This window comes from Enhydra lutris, unplaced genomic scaffold (assembly GCF_002288905.1).
Source record: "Enhydra lutris kenyoni isolate GAN:26980312 unplaced genomic scaffold, ASM228890v2 scaffoldscaffold52, whole genome shotgun sequence".
NCBI lineage: Eukaryota > Metazoa > Chordata > Mammalia > Carnivora > Mustelidae > Enhydra > Enhydra lutris.
The window spans coordinates 6622255-6638934 of NW_019154136.1; the positions used below are offsets into that span (position 1 = coordinate 6622255).

Here is a 16680-nt window from a genome sequence, read left to right on the forward strand (position 1 = left end):
TAAAATAATAAAAAAAAAAAAAAAAAACACCAGCAACCTGGCATCTAGAGCATAATGTGATCGTGTGCTTTGGAGACCACCAGAAAGACCAAAATGCAAGGGAGGTGGGCGCCTGTCGCTGACCCCGGGAACTGGACAGAACTCTCCCGTTGGCAGCATGGAAACCTGGCACCCAGCACTCAGCTGCGGGACACTGACCTGCTGCTGGTTCCCGTGAGAAAGGAGGGTACAGATCTCAGTGCCAAGTCATCTTTTTAATTTTTTTTGGGGGGGGGGGACTAGGCAGTGGGTATTAATCTGCCCCGAGCTGCCTTTTCATTTGGCTTGAGTCGAACGTTGAGTGGGCGAGGGCCCCGGGAAGCCCTGCCGGGCTCTCTGGAAAAGGCAGTTGGAAAGCAAGAGGGAGTTTTGATTCTTCAACTCGGCGAGCCTGGCGGGGTGGATGAGGTGGAGCTGGCCTTCCTGGAATTGTCGCGTCGATTTTCCTGTTGTGTTTCACTGTTGACGCTCTCACAGACACACAGGACCGCTCCAGCACTGCCTGCCACCCGCCATCTGGTCTCCGTGGCCTGTCTGTCATTTCGTGGGTCCCCATCCTCTGCTTACGGCGATGTTTCTTCAACAAGAACTAGGGTGCAGTCCATTGGTGGGTATTCGAGACGATCTCTGTAAGAATCTGGAGAGATGCTAAGGGAACTAGTAAGGCCAAGTGTGCTGTTTCCTGTTCTTAACCGATTTATTAGTCTTTCAGTGGGACTGATTGCATTCGTGAGACTGTCGAGTGGGTGTCTGTGCTGTGAAGGCAGAGTGGACTCGGGCCAGTTGATCCTGGAGAAATCAGGATTGCTTTTTTGCATTGTCACTGGTGCCTTTTTTTTTTTTTTTTTCTCGTCTGCATGTATAAATGAACTCCAGAAGGTGTATTTAAGCATTCTGTTAAGTAAATTTGGAAGACTGGGTTTCAATTAAAATAACCAGACAGTGTGACCTAGCTCCCATTTCTCCTTAATTTTTATCATTAAAGCCTTCATATCCCCAAAGACATCTGCTGCGCTTCCAAGTGATTCTTTTCAGGAATGTTCATTCCTTATTAATCAGGTTGCATGGTCAAGAGAGTATGTGATTATTTTAAAGACTATCCTAGAGATCCAATTACTAAAAAACCGGCACGTTATGGACAGATGTGGAAGTATAGAGGAGGTTTTGCAAATGGCTTAATTCAATTTGCATGAATTCCACCAGGTGGGGTTTGGTGAAATTAAAAATCTTCCCTGCTTCTCACTTTTGGTATTAAGTGAAACCTTTTAACTTCCAGCACTCCTCAAAATAAAGAGGAAGTGGCAAGTTATTAAAAACATGTATTAATTAGTTACTTTAAAACTTGAGGCTAGTGCCTCTGTGCTTATCTGCTTGTCACGTTTTGTTGTTGTGGTGGTGGTAGTGGTGGTTTTTTCTCCAGTCAGTCCCTCTGGTCCCTTAAAATTCAGTTGGCAGAAATTCTTAGTCATCCGTTACTGATTAAGGGAATGAATTTGAGTGCTCTGACAGTCGGAGGTTAGCCACAGCACTGTTTCAGAAGCGTTGCCTGTAGAAAGTTACAGATCACTTTGGCGCTTGTTCCTGCTAGTGTGTTACTTGTATTGTTGCTTTGAGAGCCACTTCGCATTTTGACTCCGCTCTGCCATACTTTGGTGTAGGAGGTAGCCTCTGTTGTGGCAGTCAATTTCCACTCTCTCAGAGTGCCACTAAATTCAGTGGGCTCTCCCTCTCCCCTCTGTGTCGCATCTGTGGCCCTGTTTTACTGTGTATTTACTGACTCACCTGTGTCTCAGATCAGCCAGGGTGCTGATCGGTAAAGTAGCATTTGGGGAAGGTGTTTCTTCTGTGGTTTTTATAACTCAAAGCTAAATACTAACCCATGACCAAATATGCAGACATTGAGTGCTTGTACTGTGTTATTTAAAATACTCTCTTTGTGGTGACTGTCTTGAGTATAGCACCCAGTTTCTACTGTTTCTGCCTCACAAGCTGAGGTTAATTTCCAGAGGTTCACAGTTCCAAAGTTTTGAGTCCTCTGAAAGTCCATGTTTCTTCTGATCTAAGATAAAAACATCATTCCACGGTCCTTTAAAAAAGAAATTCCACCTGTGGTTCTGTAATAGGGATCATCTCAGAGCTAAAATCCAAATGGCAATAAGCCAGCTAAGTCTTCGTTACTCATGTGAAGAGAGGGAATAGGAAACTGATTTGGTTGTGGCTCTGAAATGTAGGACTCTTTAAAGAAAATTTATTCATAGAATTTGGGATGCTGCTTGTTAGTCACAACACTTTCCAGGGCTTTCTGTCTGTGCCCCCCCCCCCCCACCAATACCATTTTTATGTGATCTGGTGTAACACTTGTATGGTTTTGGTGGTGTGTTTGTTGTCTCGGTACTGTTTTGGTAAATTTAACATCAAGCTTAGTTTCCATACCCCAGAGGATATGTTAAAAAAAAAGCGGGGGGAGGGGGGAGGAAATGCTCCGGGGATCATCCGGGCAGTGGCAGCGAGCCACCTGGTAGGAACAGCTGACCGCCGGCTACCCAGTGTCGGTATCCGAGTTTATTCCTTGGTCTAGTGGCTCCTGAATTTCCCTCATAGCGATGGCTTGCAGAGCCATCCGGAGTGAGGGACTGAAAGTAAAATTATTGGTGGCTGGAATGCGTGTTCTTTTTCATGCACTCCGAATCAGAAAAGTGATCATTGTTCGTGGAGTCTGCAGATGTGACATACAGTAGCTGCGGGGAAGCACCGAGAGATGGGCTTGCCTTATGATTAAAATGTCAAAACTTCACTGAGAGAAATTTGGAATTAAGAAACTCCTGGATGACATGCTGACAGTCAGGGATCTCCTTATTCTAGTGGCTGATCGAACTAATAGACTGCACTAGGTCTGGAGACTCCTGATTCTTGATCGCTTGCATGTGTGGGTGAAACTTACATACTCTTGGGATTTCGACCTGGACCCGCTCGCTGACTTTGGCCACGGGTTAAAGCTTGCAATGTGTGTCATCTTCCTAGGGATTCAAGGTACAGGTTATCTTCTCGGTGTCATAGCAGAAGTGAGGGGAGATTACACGGAATAAAGTTGTGAAATTCTAACATGAGCTAGCAAGTAGGATGATGGCAGGGTTTGTGACAGCACAGGCAGGGGATTGAATGGGTTTTTTGCATGGATTTGCCCGGATGATGGTTTTGCCTCTGACTTCAGAGGAGGGGGCAGAAAAGATGAATCCGGCAGCCACGAACCCTCTTCACATCCATCTCTCTGGCTGAGAACACTAATCCATAAGGACATCCAGCCTGAGTTCGCCATCTCCCTTCTCAGGCCCAAACCTTGTATCTCCACTAAGTCCTGGTGTCCACCTCTTCTACCGGACACTGTCTCCTTTAGTCCATTTCCCCCAAGATCCCACACTTCGGATAAAAGAAAGCCCTTCCTTCTCCCTCCAGGTAAGTCCTCCTGCTGGGATGAGAGCTACCTCGAGGTGATGATACCTAGAGCCCAGAGGGGTCAAGAGGCCATCTGCCCAGGCAGCTGGTTCACCTTAGCCATCACCTGGGTGCCAAGGTCCAATCATGCCTGCAGCCCTCACCACCAGCTGTCCATCTCTGTCTTGATTAATTTTTCCTAACCCCAAAAGGCACAAGCCTCTGGCATCCAGATTTATCATGGGGGATTTCAAGGAGTAGGTGATCATTTGGCTCCGGCCACCCGTTTATGATCGGCCTCAAATTTAGACGATGAGTGTTATGTCCGTATGAGGTTCGTGTTTGTGTTTGTGTCTGTGTTGGCGCGTGCCTGCCTATATTGGTCCCAGAGCTGATCCAACTCTACTGAACGAAGGGGATGAATCCCTGAACTTTAAACCGGGGTCCCCTTTCTGATCACTCTGTTGTATACCAGGAAATAGTATTTTTAAATGAATATTTTGGTTGTTTTGCAAATATGGTAGTTATACTCCTTTGTGGTTTTCAGCTCAAAGCTTTACTTTAATTGTAAACATTTACGATATGTCACACTATTTATAACCATCTTCTAAAACAAGTCTTCTTGGTTTAGTATGAAATCTCCAAATACAACCATGGCCAGGGCTCAGGCCTCGTGGAGGTTCTGCCGTCAGCTTAAAAAAAAAAAACAGAAAACAAAAACAAGAAAATAAACATGTAATACAGGAGCCAAAAAACAAAACAAAACAAAAACAAAAATCCAAAAAACCTCACAAAGGAAAAAAAAGCTCTGTGCTCGGGAGAAACGCAAAGGCAGCTGCTAGGAGCAGCAAATGGTCCCATCCCCTGGGTCCCTGGGATGGGAGGTGAGTGTGTGGAAATGAGGTTCAAGAAGCAGTTCGGGAGATGGTTGGACCAGGAGCTAAGGGCATCCGTCAGGACTCATACTCCAGCCAGCAGGGAGCTAGCTAGCCGCTCACCATGTGGGCCTTTAACAGAAGCGACGGATAGAAACCCTGGTACCAGAAGCGTGTGGCAGAGATGAAACTTGAGGGACAAAAAGATTGGAGGTAAGGAATCAGATGAGGAGGTGGTTGCTTGTTTTTTGTTTGTGTGTGTGGTAGGGGTTGGTAATAGTCTAGGAATGCGGGAAAGAAGATCTGGATCAAGCTAGAGGCGGAGAGAAGGAAACCGATCGAAGAACGAAGGATTAACCCTCACATGTCTTGGCTAATGATTTGGATTTGGGGGAAGGAGCGTGCGTGGCCTCCTGTGGACGCCGGGACAAATGGCCACGACGGGACACGACGGCTTAAACCGCACTGGAGGACAGGGTGCCTGCAGGCTGCGCTCCTTCGGGAGGCTCTGGGGAAGACTCTGTTTGCCTTTTGCAGCTTCTAAAAATGGCTCATATTCCCTGACTCGTGGCCCTTCCCTCTTCAAAGCCAGCGATGGTCATCGAGTCTTTTCTCCATCTCAGCACCTGGCCCTGCTCACGGGAGGGCCCTCGTGATTCCACCGAGGCCATGTGGATGGTGCGCTCAGTCTCCCGCATTTTCATGAGGCGAGTCTCTGACTTGTAGTGAGCAGGAGAATAGAAGCACTGTGAGGAGACCCCGAGGCTTGTAGGGCAGACAGGTTTGGGAGGGAAGCTGATGAAACCCGTGAGACGCACCCTTGGAACTTATAGTAAAGGAAGCAGAGAACTGTCAGTGCTGAGTTGGGATTCTGGAAAGAGATGGCCCTGGGAGGGACAAACCTAGGAGTCATTCTCAGAGATGCTGTATGAGAAATGAATAACCTGGATGGCTTATTTTTTTAATTGAGGTTTAATTGACAGATAACATTACATTGGTTTCAGGTGTGCAACCTGACTCCCTATTTGTATACAACGTATTATTAACTACAGCCATCGTGCTGTATATTACATCCCCAGGATTTCTTTCTTTTACAACTGGACGTCTGTACCTTTTGACCCTCTTGGATGGCCTGTGGATGGAGGGCCAGACCCTTAGAAAACACCCAGGCTCTGCTTTGCTGGAAGGAGAAGTCAGCAGGGCTTAGGGAGACGAAAACCAGAAGAGCACAGTTTTAGTGACATCCAGAACGAGAAAGGGTGAGACAGGAGGAAGGCAGAGGTATGAGAACATTTGTAAGATGTCTTTGTAAGAACGTTTCTGGAAAAGATGTCTTGCAACCAGTGCCTCCCAGGAGGCGGGGCTCGAGTGCAGCCCGCGACTAGGGACTGTCCCGCTTATGGATTGTTCGGACTGAGTGCTGGAAGGAACTGGAGGGAATCCTTGTGGACGCTGTCCCAGGGCCACGCAGCTGATAAATAGCCGAACTGCGTTTCATCCTCTGTCTGCCCAGCCATCTGGCTCTCTCCCTTCACTCTATTCCATGCCCTGTTCTAGACTACAAACCGTGGGCCGGCAGAGGTGTGAGCTGTAAATTGTCCCCGTTCCCAGTTTGTTGCAAGGGGTTTCCATGATCACCCTCATCCTCTTCTCCATGAGGACCAATCAGCCCATTTAGAAGAATGTTGAGCGATAGAATTTCCTGATAATGATATGCACGTGTGATTTCCTTCCATTGTAGCGAAGGCGAAGAATCTATTTTTTGAGGCCTAGACATTAAGTTATGGGAGTTAAGGAAAAGTAACATTTTCCACAAACCGCCCCCCTCACTACTTGTACCTGTCTGGTGAACGCCTGTTCGTCTTCAAAAATCCTTCTCATGTGTTGCCTTCTTCGGGAAGCTTTCCATGTTCTTCTCCCCCAGTCTTTGGCACGTGACTTTTGTTACGTTGCACAGCAGTTTGTTCATGTTTTCTCTGCCCGTAAGATCACCGAGGCAGGGGCTGAGTGTTACCATTACTTGTCTCAGCACCAAGAACCTAGAGGGGCTTCAATATTTGGCGAAAGAATGAACGGTATTTTCACTTCTCAAGAAGCTAAAAAACAAACCATGCTGATCTTCTTGGGTTGGGGAATGGCGTGCGTGCTTGCTGGCAACATATTGTCGACTAATGTCACCATAAAGTACTTGTACCACAGCAAGATCTGCATCAAAGGAGAAAAAACAATCAGATCTACTATTGGTATCGAACCCAGAGCCCCTTCCCTTTTGGCAGCATATGAGCACAAGGTTCCGAAAATTGGCTCAACGTCATGGCGCATCCACATTTAGTCATCACTTAATACAATTAAACCAACATTTACAGCGTCGACGCTTGCACAAAGCTCCGTGCCAAGCACTATGGTGGTAAAAGCAAACGATCCTGTTCTGAGCAGCTGCTATTAAATCATTATTACATGAAGTGCCCCTGAGCACTCGACTCACCATTATTTCCATTGATGTCAGGGTGAAATCCCATTGCCTATCACTTCCCGTTAGCGTTCGAAACTTGCACCCGCTTGGCGACGTCTCCCTCTACCACCATTCCCTTGTTGCCCGCATGGCATTTTCGTCCTATCTCTTTGGGAGGGAGTCTCCCCTCTCTGTTGTCTGGCTGTACATGTCTCTATCTTCTACCTCGTGGGTCAGCAAAATAAGATCCTCGCCCCAAATGGAGCTTGCCGCCTGTTCTTAGAAATCCGATTGTATTGGCCAGCCGCACTCTCCCCTCGGTGTGTCGTGTGTGCTGGCTTTGGCGTACCACAGTGCTGATTGGAGCGGCCGCAACAGGGACCTTCTGGCCCGCGGTGCCAGAAATAGTTACTGTCTGGCCCTCTCTACAAAAAGTTGGCTGACCTCTGCTCCAACATGTCGAGACATCCTTTGAGACAGCAGGGGTGTCGTATACGTTAAGGTTTTTAACCCCGATGGCTGTGCTTTTCCCCAGTCATTCAACCCATGTTGGAGTCCCACTGTGTGCAGGGCGCTGTTCCAGGCGCTGGCAGGACATCCCCCAAAGAGCCAAGCCAAGTCTCTGCTCTCATGGAGCTTACCTTCTACTGGTGGGGCAGCGGGGAGTGATGATGGCTCCGTGGCCAAACCACTAGAGTATGTTGGATGACAAAAGTTATGGAGGAAGGCAAAGAGAGGCGGGGAGGGGTGGGGGAGAAGGATTGCCGCGATGGTGGGGGGTAGGTGGCCATCTTGGTAACAGGGGAATCGGTTTTATGTGGGTTCACAAGGAGGTAACACTGCTGCAGAGAGTCACATGGATTCCAGAAACCTTGGGAGGGGGAGATGGGACGTGCTTGGCATGTTCCAGGCATCACAAGGAGGCCGGGTGCCCCGAGCAGAGCAAGGGCTAGCGTGGGTGGAAATGAGGTCACTGTCTGAGTCTGTTTTCTGGGGCTGGTTTTATTCTGCTGACTTGCTCCCTGAGTGAGATGGGAAGCCCCTGGAGGGGAGAGCAGAGAAGAGGCAGGCTCGGTCATGTTTTAACAGGATCTTCGGCTTCAGAGGAAAAGATTGCGGGTGGGGGCCAGAGTGAGCAGAAGGCGGGAAGCCATTCGGAAAGGTGTTGTGATAACCCAGGTGAGGCGTGATGTTGGCTGGCCCACGATCATAGAGCCGGGACGGCGAGAGTGCCAGATTCCGGCTTCTCGAGCCAGCTCACTTAATGTCTCTTGACTCAGAGGTCAGCGTTTCCAGTGGGGTCAGCAGGGGAATCACCTCTAGAAATTGTGATTGCACCACGCTGGGATGGGATCCTGACACCTGCGGAAAAATACAGCCCTCCCAGCTCTCCGGACACCTTTGGGGCTCATCCCCGTGTGGGGATCTATTGGGAGGCGTTCTTGGTGCACCTGAGAACAAAGCAGACCCAAAGGGCGACGGCTTCCCTTTAATTTAAGTTCTTCCTTAAAGTTCTTCTCTTCCCTTCCTTCCAATGGGAAGAGAGAAGAAACTCAATTTAGTGATAATTCCGTTTTTTCACAATTAACCAAAATAATGATTAATAGGTAGACCTTTTCAATTTCATCCAAGCCATGTCGTGGAAGGGGTGGGGAGGACCAAGCGGGGATGGCAGGTCTCATGCCACAGCAGCCCGGCGGTTGCCGCTGCGGGTTGTGAAGACGTGAGCAAGCTTTCATATTTCAAATCTCAGCTACCTGTTTCTTCTCTCTCGTGTAGTTAATATTCGCGAATGGCTGAAGATCTCTTTAAGATACCAGGCTTCTATGAAGCCAGCAGCTCTTTAATTTTTAACAAACTCAGCACGCACTTGGCACTTTTAATGATCAGTTCCCGTTCGTTCAGTTGATGGCAAGATGAGCGTTAGCTTAACCAAAGCCCCACGTGGTATTTCTGCGGGATGCTATTTCAGAAAGGGGCAACACGTTCTGGAAATCGCGAGTTTGGTAAATAAATGGGGGTGCGACTACAAAAAGGCCGATTGTCGGAATCACTGAATGGTAGCTGTGGATGTGAAGCCTTCCCATCAAGCAGGCCCATGAACCCCCCCAACCCCCCTGACCCCCCGAGAGTGATTGGAGCCTGGCGTTCCCCTGGGTGAGCTGCTCTGTTCTCCCACAGGCGGCACTGGGCTGCATCTAATACGCCCGCAGTTCCGCGGACCTCGGCTAATGGTCTTGAGAGGGAAAAGGTTCAAAGAGGCTTGGTTCCCAGGCCTGCTAATGAGCGGAGGCCTCTTCCCCATTAATGAAGCGGGCTTTGTGTGTGATTCTTTTCTCCTGCCCTTTTTGAAGGGAAGGCCGGCACGGGTTCACAAAAGCAGCAGCCCATCTTCATGGCACGGGGAGCGCGCAGCTGGGCCACCCGAAGGCAGCCTGGTGGGGAGCTCAAAGCTGGCGGAGCTCGAGTCCGGGGCCAACAGAGCTCTGGGTGTGAGGGTGGACCTCCTGTCGGCCCGGCCAGTCGCTGGCTATGGGGACAAGCCTTTGATGGAACTCTTTGGGCCAGGAGGGCTGCACGGGGTCCCTCAGCAGCCCTTTCAAGCCTCCCCAGAGTAACGTGACTACTTTATTTATCCTGCTGCCTACAGTGCAGCCGTGAGCCCGGTTAATAACTTCTCGAATGAATATCGAAGCCACGAAAATCCTTGTCCTAATTAACTAAATCGTTACTAGTCATTGGTACTCAGGCTCACCACAGCCACTGAAAAGGCCTGCAGATATTTTTCTCTGCTTCGCTCTGCCCACCCACATCCCACTGCAGGATTAAACAATAGAATTATTCAGGAGAGTAACGAAGGCATGCCAAAAAACATTGCCTCGATCACAATCATCTCCGTGAAAGTCAGTGTTTTTCCGCAAGAATATATTTTGGAAGCTGACATCCCCTAGTTAAGCATTATCATTTCCGCTGAAGTCATGCGTTGGATTTCATGCACATTTCATGCCCATTTCCACAAGAAGCGCCTTTCTACTTCTCTGAAGCCTGCTGTGGTATCGTAGAGTAAAAAGTCCTTCAGACGCATAAACTTATTCGCATGCAAGTTCATCAATTCAAAGTCATGAAAGGCTCTAGTTCGTTAATTAACATTTCTACATCTTAATTCTCCACACAAGGTAAAACTTGGCCGTGACACAATGAGATTATTGTGATTAGATACAAATTATGGAAATTACAGTTTCAATAACTTGCCAGTCTGGAGTAAGACCTTTCAACAAACCAAATTGCGAAAAAAAAGAGGTTTTTTGTTTTGTTTTGTTTTGCTCTTTGCTGCTTTTGGTGACAGGAATTTTGAGAAAATGTTAGTTGGTACGCTGGCTTAGGGTGTTTCTCCCCGCCTCACTCCCCCAGCGAATAGAAAGAGAATTATTTGGAATGTGCACACATTTACCCTTCCATGACCCGTGTTTGGAATTATTCTGAGCTGCATTCAGAGCTGACAGCTCCCCATGGCTGACCCCCTCGCGCCTAATCAAGTCTTACGTTCTGTTTCCAGATAGCTGATCAGCTTCCTTGGATTTTGCTGATGACCCAGGAGAGCTTTGCCTGAAGATGGAAACACTGGAGTCGGAGCTGACCTGCCCTATTTGCCTGGAGCTCTTTGAGGACCCTCTCCTACTGCCCTGTGCACACAGCCTCTGCTTCAGCTGCGCCCACCGCATCCTGGTGTCACACTGCGCCACCAACGAGTCTGTGGAGTCCATCACCGCCTTCCAGTGCCCCACCTGCCGACATGTCATCACGCTCAGCCAGCGAGGTCTAGACGGACTCAAGCGCAACGTCACCCTGCAGAACATCATCGACAGGTTCCAGAAAGCCTCCGTAAGCGGGCCCAACTCCCCCAGCGAGACCCGCCGGGAGCGGGCCTTCGACGCCAACACCATGACCTCCGCCGAGAAAGTTCTCTGCCAGTTCTGTGACCAGGATCCTGCCCAGGACGCTGTGAAGACCTGTGTCACTTGTGAAGTGTCCTACTGTGATGAGTGCCTGAAAGCCACTCACCCGAACAAGAAGCCCTTTACGGGCCATCGTCTGATTGAGCCAATTCCGGACTCACACATCCGGGGGCTGATGTGCCTGGAGCACGAGGATGAGAAGGTGAATATGTACTGTGTGACCGATGACCAGTTAATCTGTGCCTTGTGTAAACTGGTTGGGCGGCACCGAGATCATCAGGTGGCAGCTTTGAGTGAGCGCTATGACAAATTGAAGGTTAGTCCGATCCGCCTTAAGCCAACCCCTTTCTGCCAGCAAATGTCATGGAAATAAAAAGTGTATTCACCGCTAGCTGCACAGCAGGTGAAGGTTTTCTCTTCACCTTTGTTATCTGATTAGTTTTAGCACGTTTTTTTGGCAGCCCGCGAAGGTCGCACAATCAGGGTATCTTGTAAAAGTTGACTGCTGCTTGTAATGTTAGTGTTGTCGGGGTGAGGGCGAATTTGAAAAATCTGGGTCATATTCAGTCCCTGCAGGGGGGAGGGAGAGAGGGAGAGAGCGGGCAGGGGGCGGGGAGGAGAAGGCAAGAAGGGATACCAGATAAAAATCTGACTTTGGGTATTTTGGGGGCATTCATTTTCTTCACTCATTCAGGAAAGCTAATTTCACCGGAATTGTACCTGTATCCATCCAGTTACTCGCACAAACAGAAGGACCGAGGGAGGAATGCCTATAGCAAATGTGGGATTTTAGAGGACATGTGACCTTGTATTTCTTGTGTGAATGCTATCCGGCTTATTGGTGAGCTAGAGTGCTCTGACCATCTCGGGTTTTGGCAAGGAATTCCTTTTCGTGTAGGCTTTTTCTTTGGTAACGTCACAGGTGAGACTCTTTGAACTTCACTTTTAACATGAAATTATTAACTTAACTCCAGCACGGGGAATGATAATTAATATGACTATATGTCAGATTAAAAATCTCACTCTCTAAATATGGATAGAATGCACCAGGGAAGAAATAAGTCAGGTCTCCAGATGTCTGTCGAACTTCAGGCAATGGTGGGTCTAATTACGGCAAACTCAGCCGAGAGTTTGCTCTAATAGTGAGATACCGCCCTCGCTGGTTAATTTTAGATCACAAGACGCCAATTAAAAGGAAAGGAAGTATAAATTAAGAGCTTTGAGTAAATATATATCGAAGCCCTTCCTCTCAGGAAAAACACACACCGCGTTGTTGAGCAAACAAAAAAATGAATCACATGAGTGAGAGTGTTACCACTCGGGGCACATCGACCCCTCTCAACAAACGGTTCCTATCACTTTTCCTCAGCGCGCCAATGGGTGCTTGTGTTTACTGGGAGCTCAGAGTTTATTCTGTGACGCTGGGATTAGGGGACCACACCTGTGATGTGGTCGGGCTCTTTCTTGAGATGCTGAGGGAAATTGGCGGGCTGAGTGAATCCTGCTTCTGAATGTCACTTGGGGAACAAAAGCCTCACCTGGGCGGCATCTGTCCCTTGTAAGCGTCCGAGGACTGTTGGTGCAAACCCACCTGTGAACTTGGAGAGGAAATTAAGCCCAAGGATGTAGGTGCTGGGGACAAGGGGAGACGGACGCCGGCTGGTTTTCTAGCGTGGTGCGCAGCCCCAGCCGAAAGCACACCTCCACGCATAATGAGAGCAAAGGCAACGCGTGTGGGAATTGTGCCTCCGGTATTCTTCGGAAACTGACGTGGCAGTCTGTCTCAGAAACAGAGATGATCATTTCCGCCCCTTTTTGGTTGCCGGCAGAATGTTTAAGATGAGGGGACGTAGGTGTTTTTTGTTTTCCAAAACGTGAACGTGGTGGACGGCGGCCTTTTCCTTACCCCTCAAAATGTTCCTTTGACTGGATTAACACTGCCTTTTAGTGACCGATCGTTAAAACACCACAATGATTGATGTTCAGTATTCAGCAACCTTCAGTCTTGATATTTAAACTGGGTAGCCAAGTTCTGCTCATTATTTGTGGGCTACCATAAAGGAGTTACTAATGATTTACAGAATGTCTTCAAATTTATGAGGACATACTGTCATGCCCTAGGCTTTTGTGATGAAAATGAAACTCTTCAATTATGAGCCCTACACACTTGTCTGATCAAGCCTGTGGGTTAGCGGTTGTCGATATGGTCACCAGAGGGCCTGACAGTTAACAGTACAGTATATTTTATCTTCTAATTACAGAAATAGAAGCATATAAACAGCACCTAGTACACCAAAGCACATTTACAGCCACTCAACAAAATATGTTTATGAGCATTTAAACAGGTAACCTGCTAGCACCGCATGTTTGTCCTAGAACATGCCACTTAAGTCAGAATAGAAAGATCATAAGAATATATTGACGTTTGGGGTGTCTTGTGATATCTCAGTTATCACGTATTTATGAACATATGTGCTTTTTGTTTATTTAAGACCCAAGTACAACATGGACATTGATTTTTGAGGAAAGTAATAGCATATTGAAAGGACCAAAACCAAGGAAAGGTATTTTCTGTTAATTATTAGTTTGGTCTGAACAACTGAATGTGCTCTGTGTCTTTTCCTGTGGCTTTAGCATCTCGTACAGAAATAGATTTGTGATGATGTGGAAATAGAAAGCATGGAGAAATGTGAGGGTGCTTTCCTTGAGAAGATGGTAGAGGTGCTAAACTTATTTGGCTATGTAAGGACGCAGGTGTCTCCTTTTGGAAAATGTGTTTGCTCTTGTGTTAGTAAAAGTCCATTATTTGGGGGCAACCTGGGTGGCTCAGTCGGTTAAGCATCTGCCTTCGGCTCAGGTCATGATCCTGGGGTCCTGGGATCGAGCCCCACATCGGACTCCCTGCTCAGCGGGAAGCCTGCTTCTCCCTCTGTCTGCAGCTCCCCCTGCTTGTGCTCGTGCGTGTCCCCCCTCCCCCCCCGCCCCGGTTCCCTCTTTCCTTGACAAAAAAAAAAAAAACCATCTTTAAAAAAAAAGAAATTTCTTAAAAAAAAAAAAAAGGTCCATTATTTGAAGATGGGAATTCTGCAGTGATTATGAAGAACAGTTATTTCTTGCACTAATCTTAAACTTTGGGGATCACTTTTACTCATATTAGGTCTCAGTATATACACACGTGCCTACGTAAAGAATTGGAATATACTTTTGTACATTACAACTCTTTCCGGACACAAAAGAAAAAGGGCATAAAAATTCCATGTAGGATTCATGCAAATAAAATCTTCCATGTCATCTGAAATAGCATCGTGTCAGTAGTCTGGTGCTGTCAGACACTAGGCATTGGGAGGCACTCATAAAATATTGAAGCAAAGAGAAATTAAACCAGCATTTCCTGCACTCAGTTTTAAGATAAAAAGAAAAAAGTCTTCCTGCCAAATGCATGTCTCTAAGTGGAGCATGTCATAATGTGGATCTGCTTGTATCATTTTAATTGAATTTTAAGAAGGTTCTCAATCCTCAAGTCTGGATTAAAAAGTTTGATTCGTGAACCATAGAACATAGAAGAGAATTTAATAGAATGTATTACAGAGTTTTCAAGGAGTTACAATGCAGTAATTCCATTTTTTCCCGTCCCAGCATACAATGTTGGGGCTCTTGCTTCTTTTCTCTAGTTATACCTATAAAAATACAGAAACTGAGAAGAGTTGACCTTTCCTTGCCCTTCAACTTTGGCATAGCCCCACTTCAAGTTGGCTGACGGTGAAGGTCCAAGCCATTGTTTTGCATTTGTGACTCCCAAGGCTGGCTCCAGGCATTCATTTGTGTGATGCCCATTTCGATGGGTCGTCCCACTGGACTTTTGTCATCGTTTGATAAAGGCTCCAATGAAAGCTCCACCTTCCTGCGTTGTCCTTTTCATCTGGAGGTAAAGGAGAGGGATTTTGCTCTTGGGTTTCATTTGTAGATTGTAAGGTTCCATAATTTTGAAAGTCCTGTGCTTTATTTGCATTTGGGAAAGTTGTTAGTGGATACTTGGCTAGACATTTTTTTTCTCTTTCCTTAGAATTTCTAGAACTTGTTTCTTATTTGAAAACAGTAGCCGATATAGTACAGGTTCCAGTGAAAAGGTGTGTGTGTGTGTGTATGTGTGTGTTGCATGGTGTATCCCTGATGTGGATAGAGGCTGGCGATGCTTGGACACCCTCCATTGTGCAGGCTGGACCCCCACCACAGGGAGTTATGCAGCCCCAAATGTCCAGAGCGCCCAGGTCGAGAAACCCTGATCCCTGGGAATTTAGTGTTTAGCACTGTATTAATTTGCTAGGGCCGCCGTAACAAGGGACCACAGAGTGACCTAAAGGACAGATACTTACTATCTCACAGTTCTGGAGGCTGCGTTCCAGGCTTCTCTCCCTGGGTCGTAGGTGGCTCTCTTCTCTCGTCTCTTCATTAGGCATTCTCCTTGTGTGCTTGTCTTTGTGTTCGCATCTCCCTGCTTTATAAAGAACACCAGTCGTATTGGAGGAAGGAGCCACTGTACTCCGGTATGACCTCATCATAACTAAGTATACTGGCAGTGACCCTGTACCCGAGTAAGGTCACGTTCCGAAGTCCTGGGGGTTAGGACTTCAACATGTGAATTGGGAGACGGGGCACAATTCAACCCATAGCCATTACTGACTTCAGTGTATACCTAATTGTCTAGTCAACTGAGCACATACTCTCCCTCCATCAAGGATTTTATCACCTAAGGTTGGCAGAGCCCTTTGGCTCATACAACCCCATCACTCACCTAAGACTGACCACGGGGGCTTGTGGATCATTAATTCTCAACAAATTCTTGTCAGCTGCTTGACCGGTGATGGACTACAAAACCTGCATGAAAACTTGAATTCATAATAATGTTGTAGGTATTCACCCTTCTGTAGGAAGAAACATTCTGTAAGAGAATTTATAAATAAGAGCAGAACCAGTTATTACAGGATATTTTATTTTATCCACCTGGACGCGAACCAGTATTGTGGTCTATATTGCACTTTGTTGGCTTGAATGGTGTGGATTTTGATAAACTGAGTCTCAACGAGTGGTGTTCACATGGGTTTCGTGCTACCGCGTGAGGGACACTTGGTAGACCCACCGTACCCATTGTTTCATTTATCCTCCGTTAGCGATAGCTGGCATGTAGGTTTTTTTAACAGGCCACCAAATAGTAAGCTCATAGATGCTTAATAAATGAACAGGCATAGTCTCCTTCTTCATGGAACTTGTAGTCTAGTAGAGAATTCCAATCATGTAAATGTTTATTGGTGGCGGAGGGAGGCCCAGCATGCCCAAAGCTGGGACACCAACCCCAAACCCAAGCGCTGGAGAAGGGCTTCCCAGAAAAGGACCATTCCACCACCATTCCGAGCCTATTATTAGAAAACAGTAACGAATTTGCTAGATGTCTGTAAATTCCCCGGTATTAGTCATTCTTTTTTATTGTTATCTCACATGACATCCCTTGTGCAACCCTATATAGTAATTCAAACCAGTTCACAATAATTCCAGGCTAGATTTTAATCTAAAATATAGCTATACCTTTGACGTTTTGCCACAGACCAGTGCACTATGTGGGTGAATCAGACATATGTCTTGTAAAATGTTTTGGTTATATGGGGTCTCACCAGTTCTAACTGGGCCCTTCAAAATGCAGTTCTGCTTGTGTTTCTTTCAATCTACAAGGTATGTTTAAAGTCCCCTTGCGATAAAAATATGGTTTCCAAGTATTTGTAAGTTACGTTAAACCTGTATTTGATTTTTCTTCATTTGATACTGAAAGGATTTATGATACACGGAGTAAAAGAAAACATCTCTGAGGATAAGTTTTTAACAGTAAGCTTAAAGCCACATCCTTCTCCCTGAAGAATCTCCTCTCCCTTCCTTC

The 16680-nt window shown here is 46.9% G+C and overlaps 1 protein-coding gene across 2 annotated transcripts in view; it reads left to right on the forward strand.

Annotated features, from left to right (window-relative positions):
- The first annotated feature begins 545 nt into the window (after positions 1 to 545).
- The window catches only part of LOC111157160 (midline 1), a 112304-nt gene continuing 96169 nt past the window's right edge, over positions 546 to 16680 (forward strand). The window contains exons 1-2 of one of the 2 annotated variants that reach the window (XM_022518429.1): positions 546 to 646; positions 10355 to 11070. In XM_022518429.1, the coding sequence (XP_022374137.1) occupies positions 10411 to 11070 (660 nt within the window). In that variant the 5' untranslated portion in view covers positions 546 to 646; positions 10355 to 10410. Of the gene's footprint in view, positions 647 to 10354; positions 11071 to 16680 lie in introns of those variants that run through there. The other variant, XM_022518430.1, reaches the window with a different exon arrangement.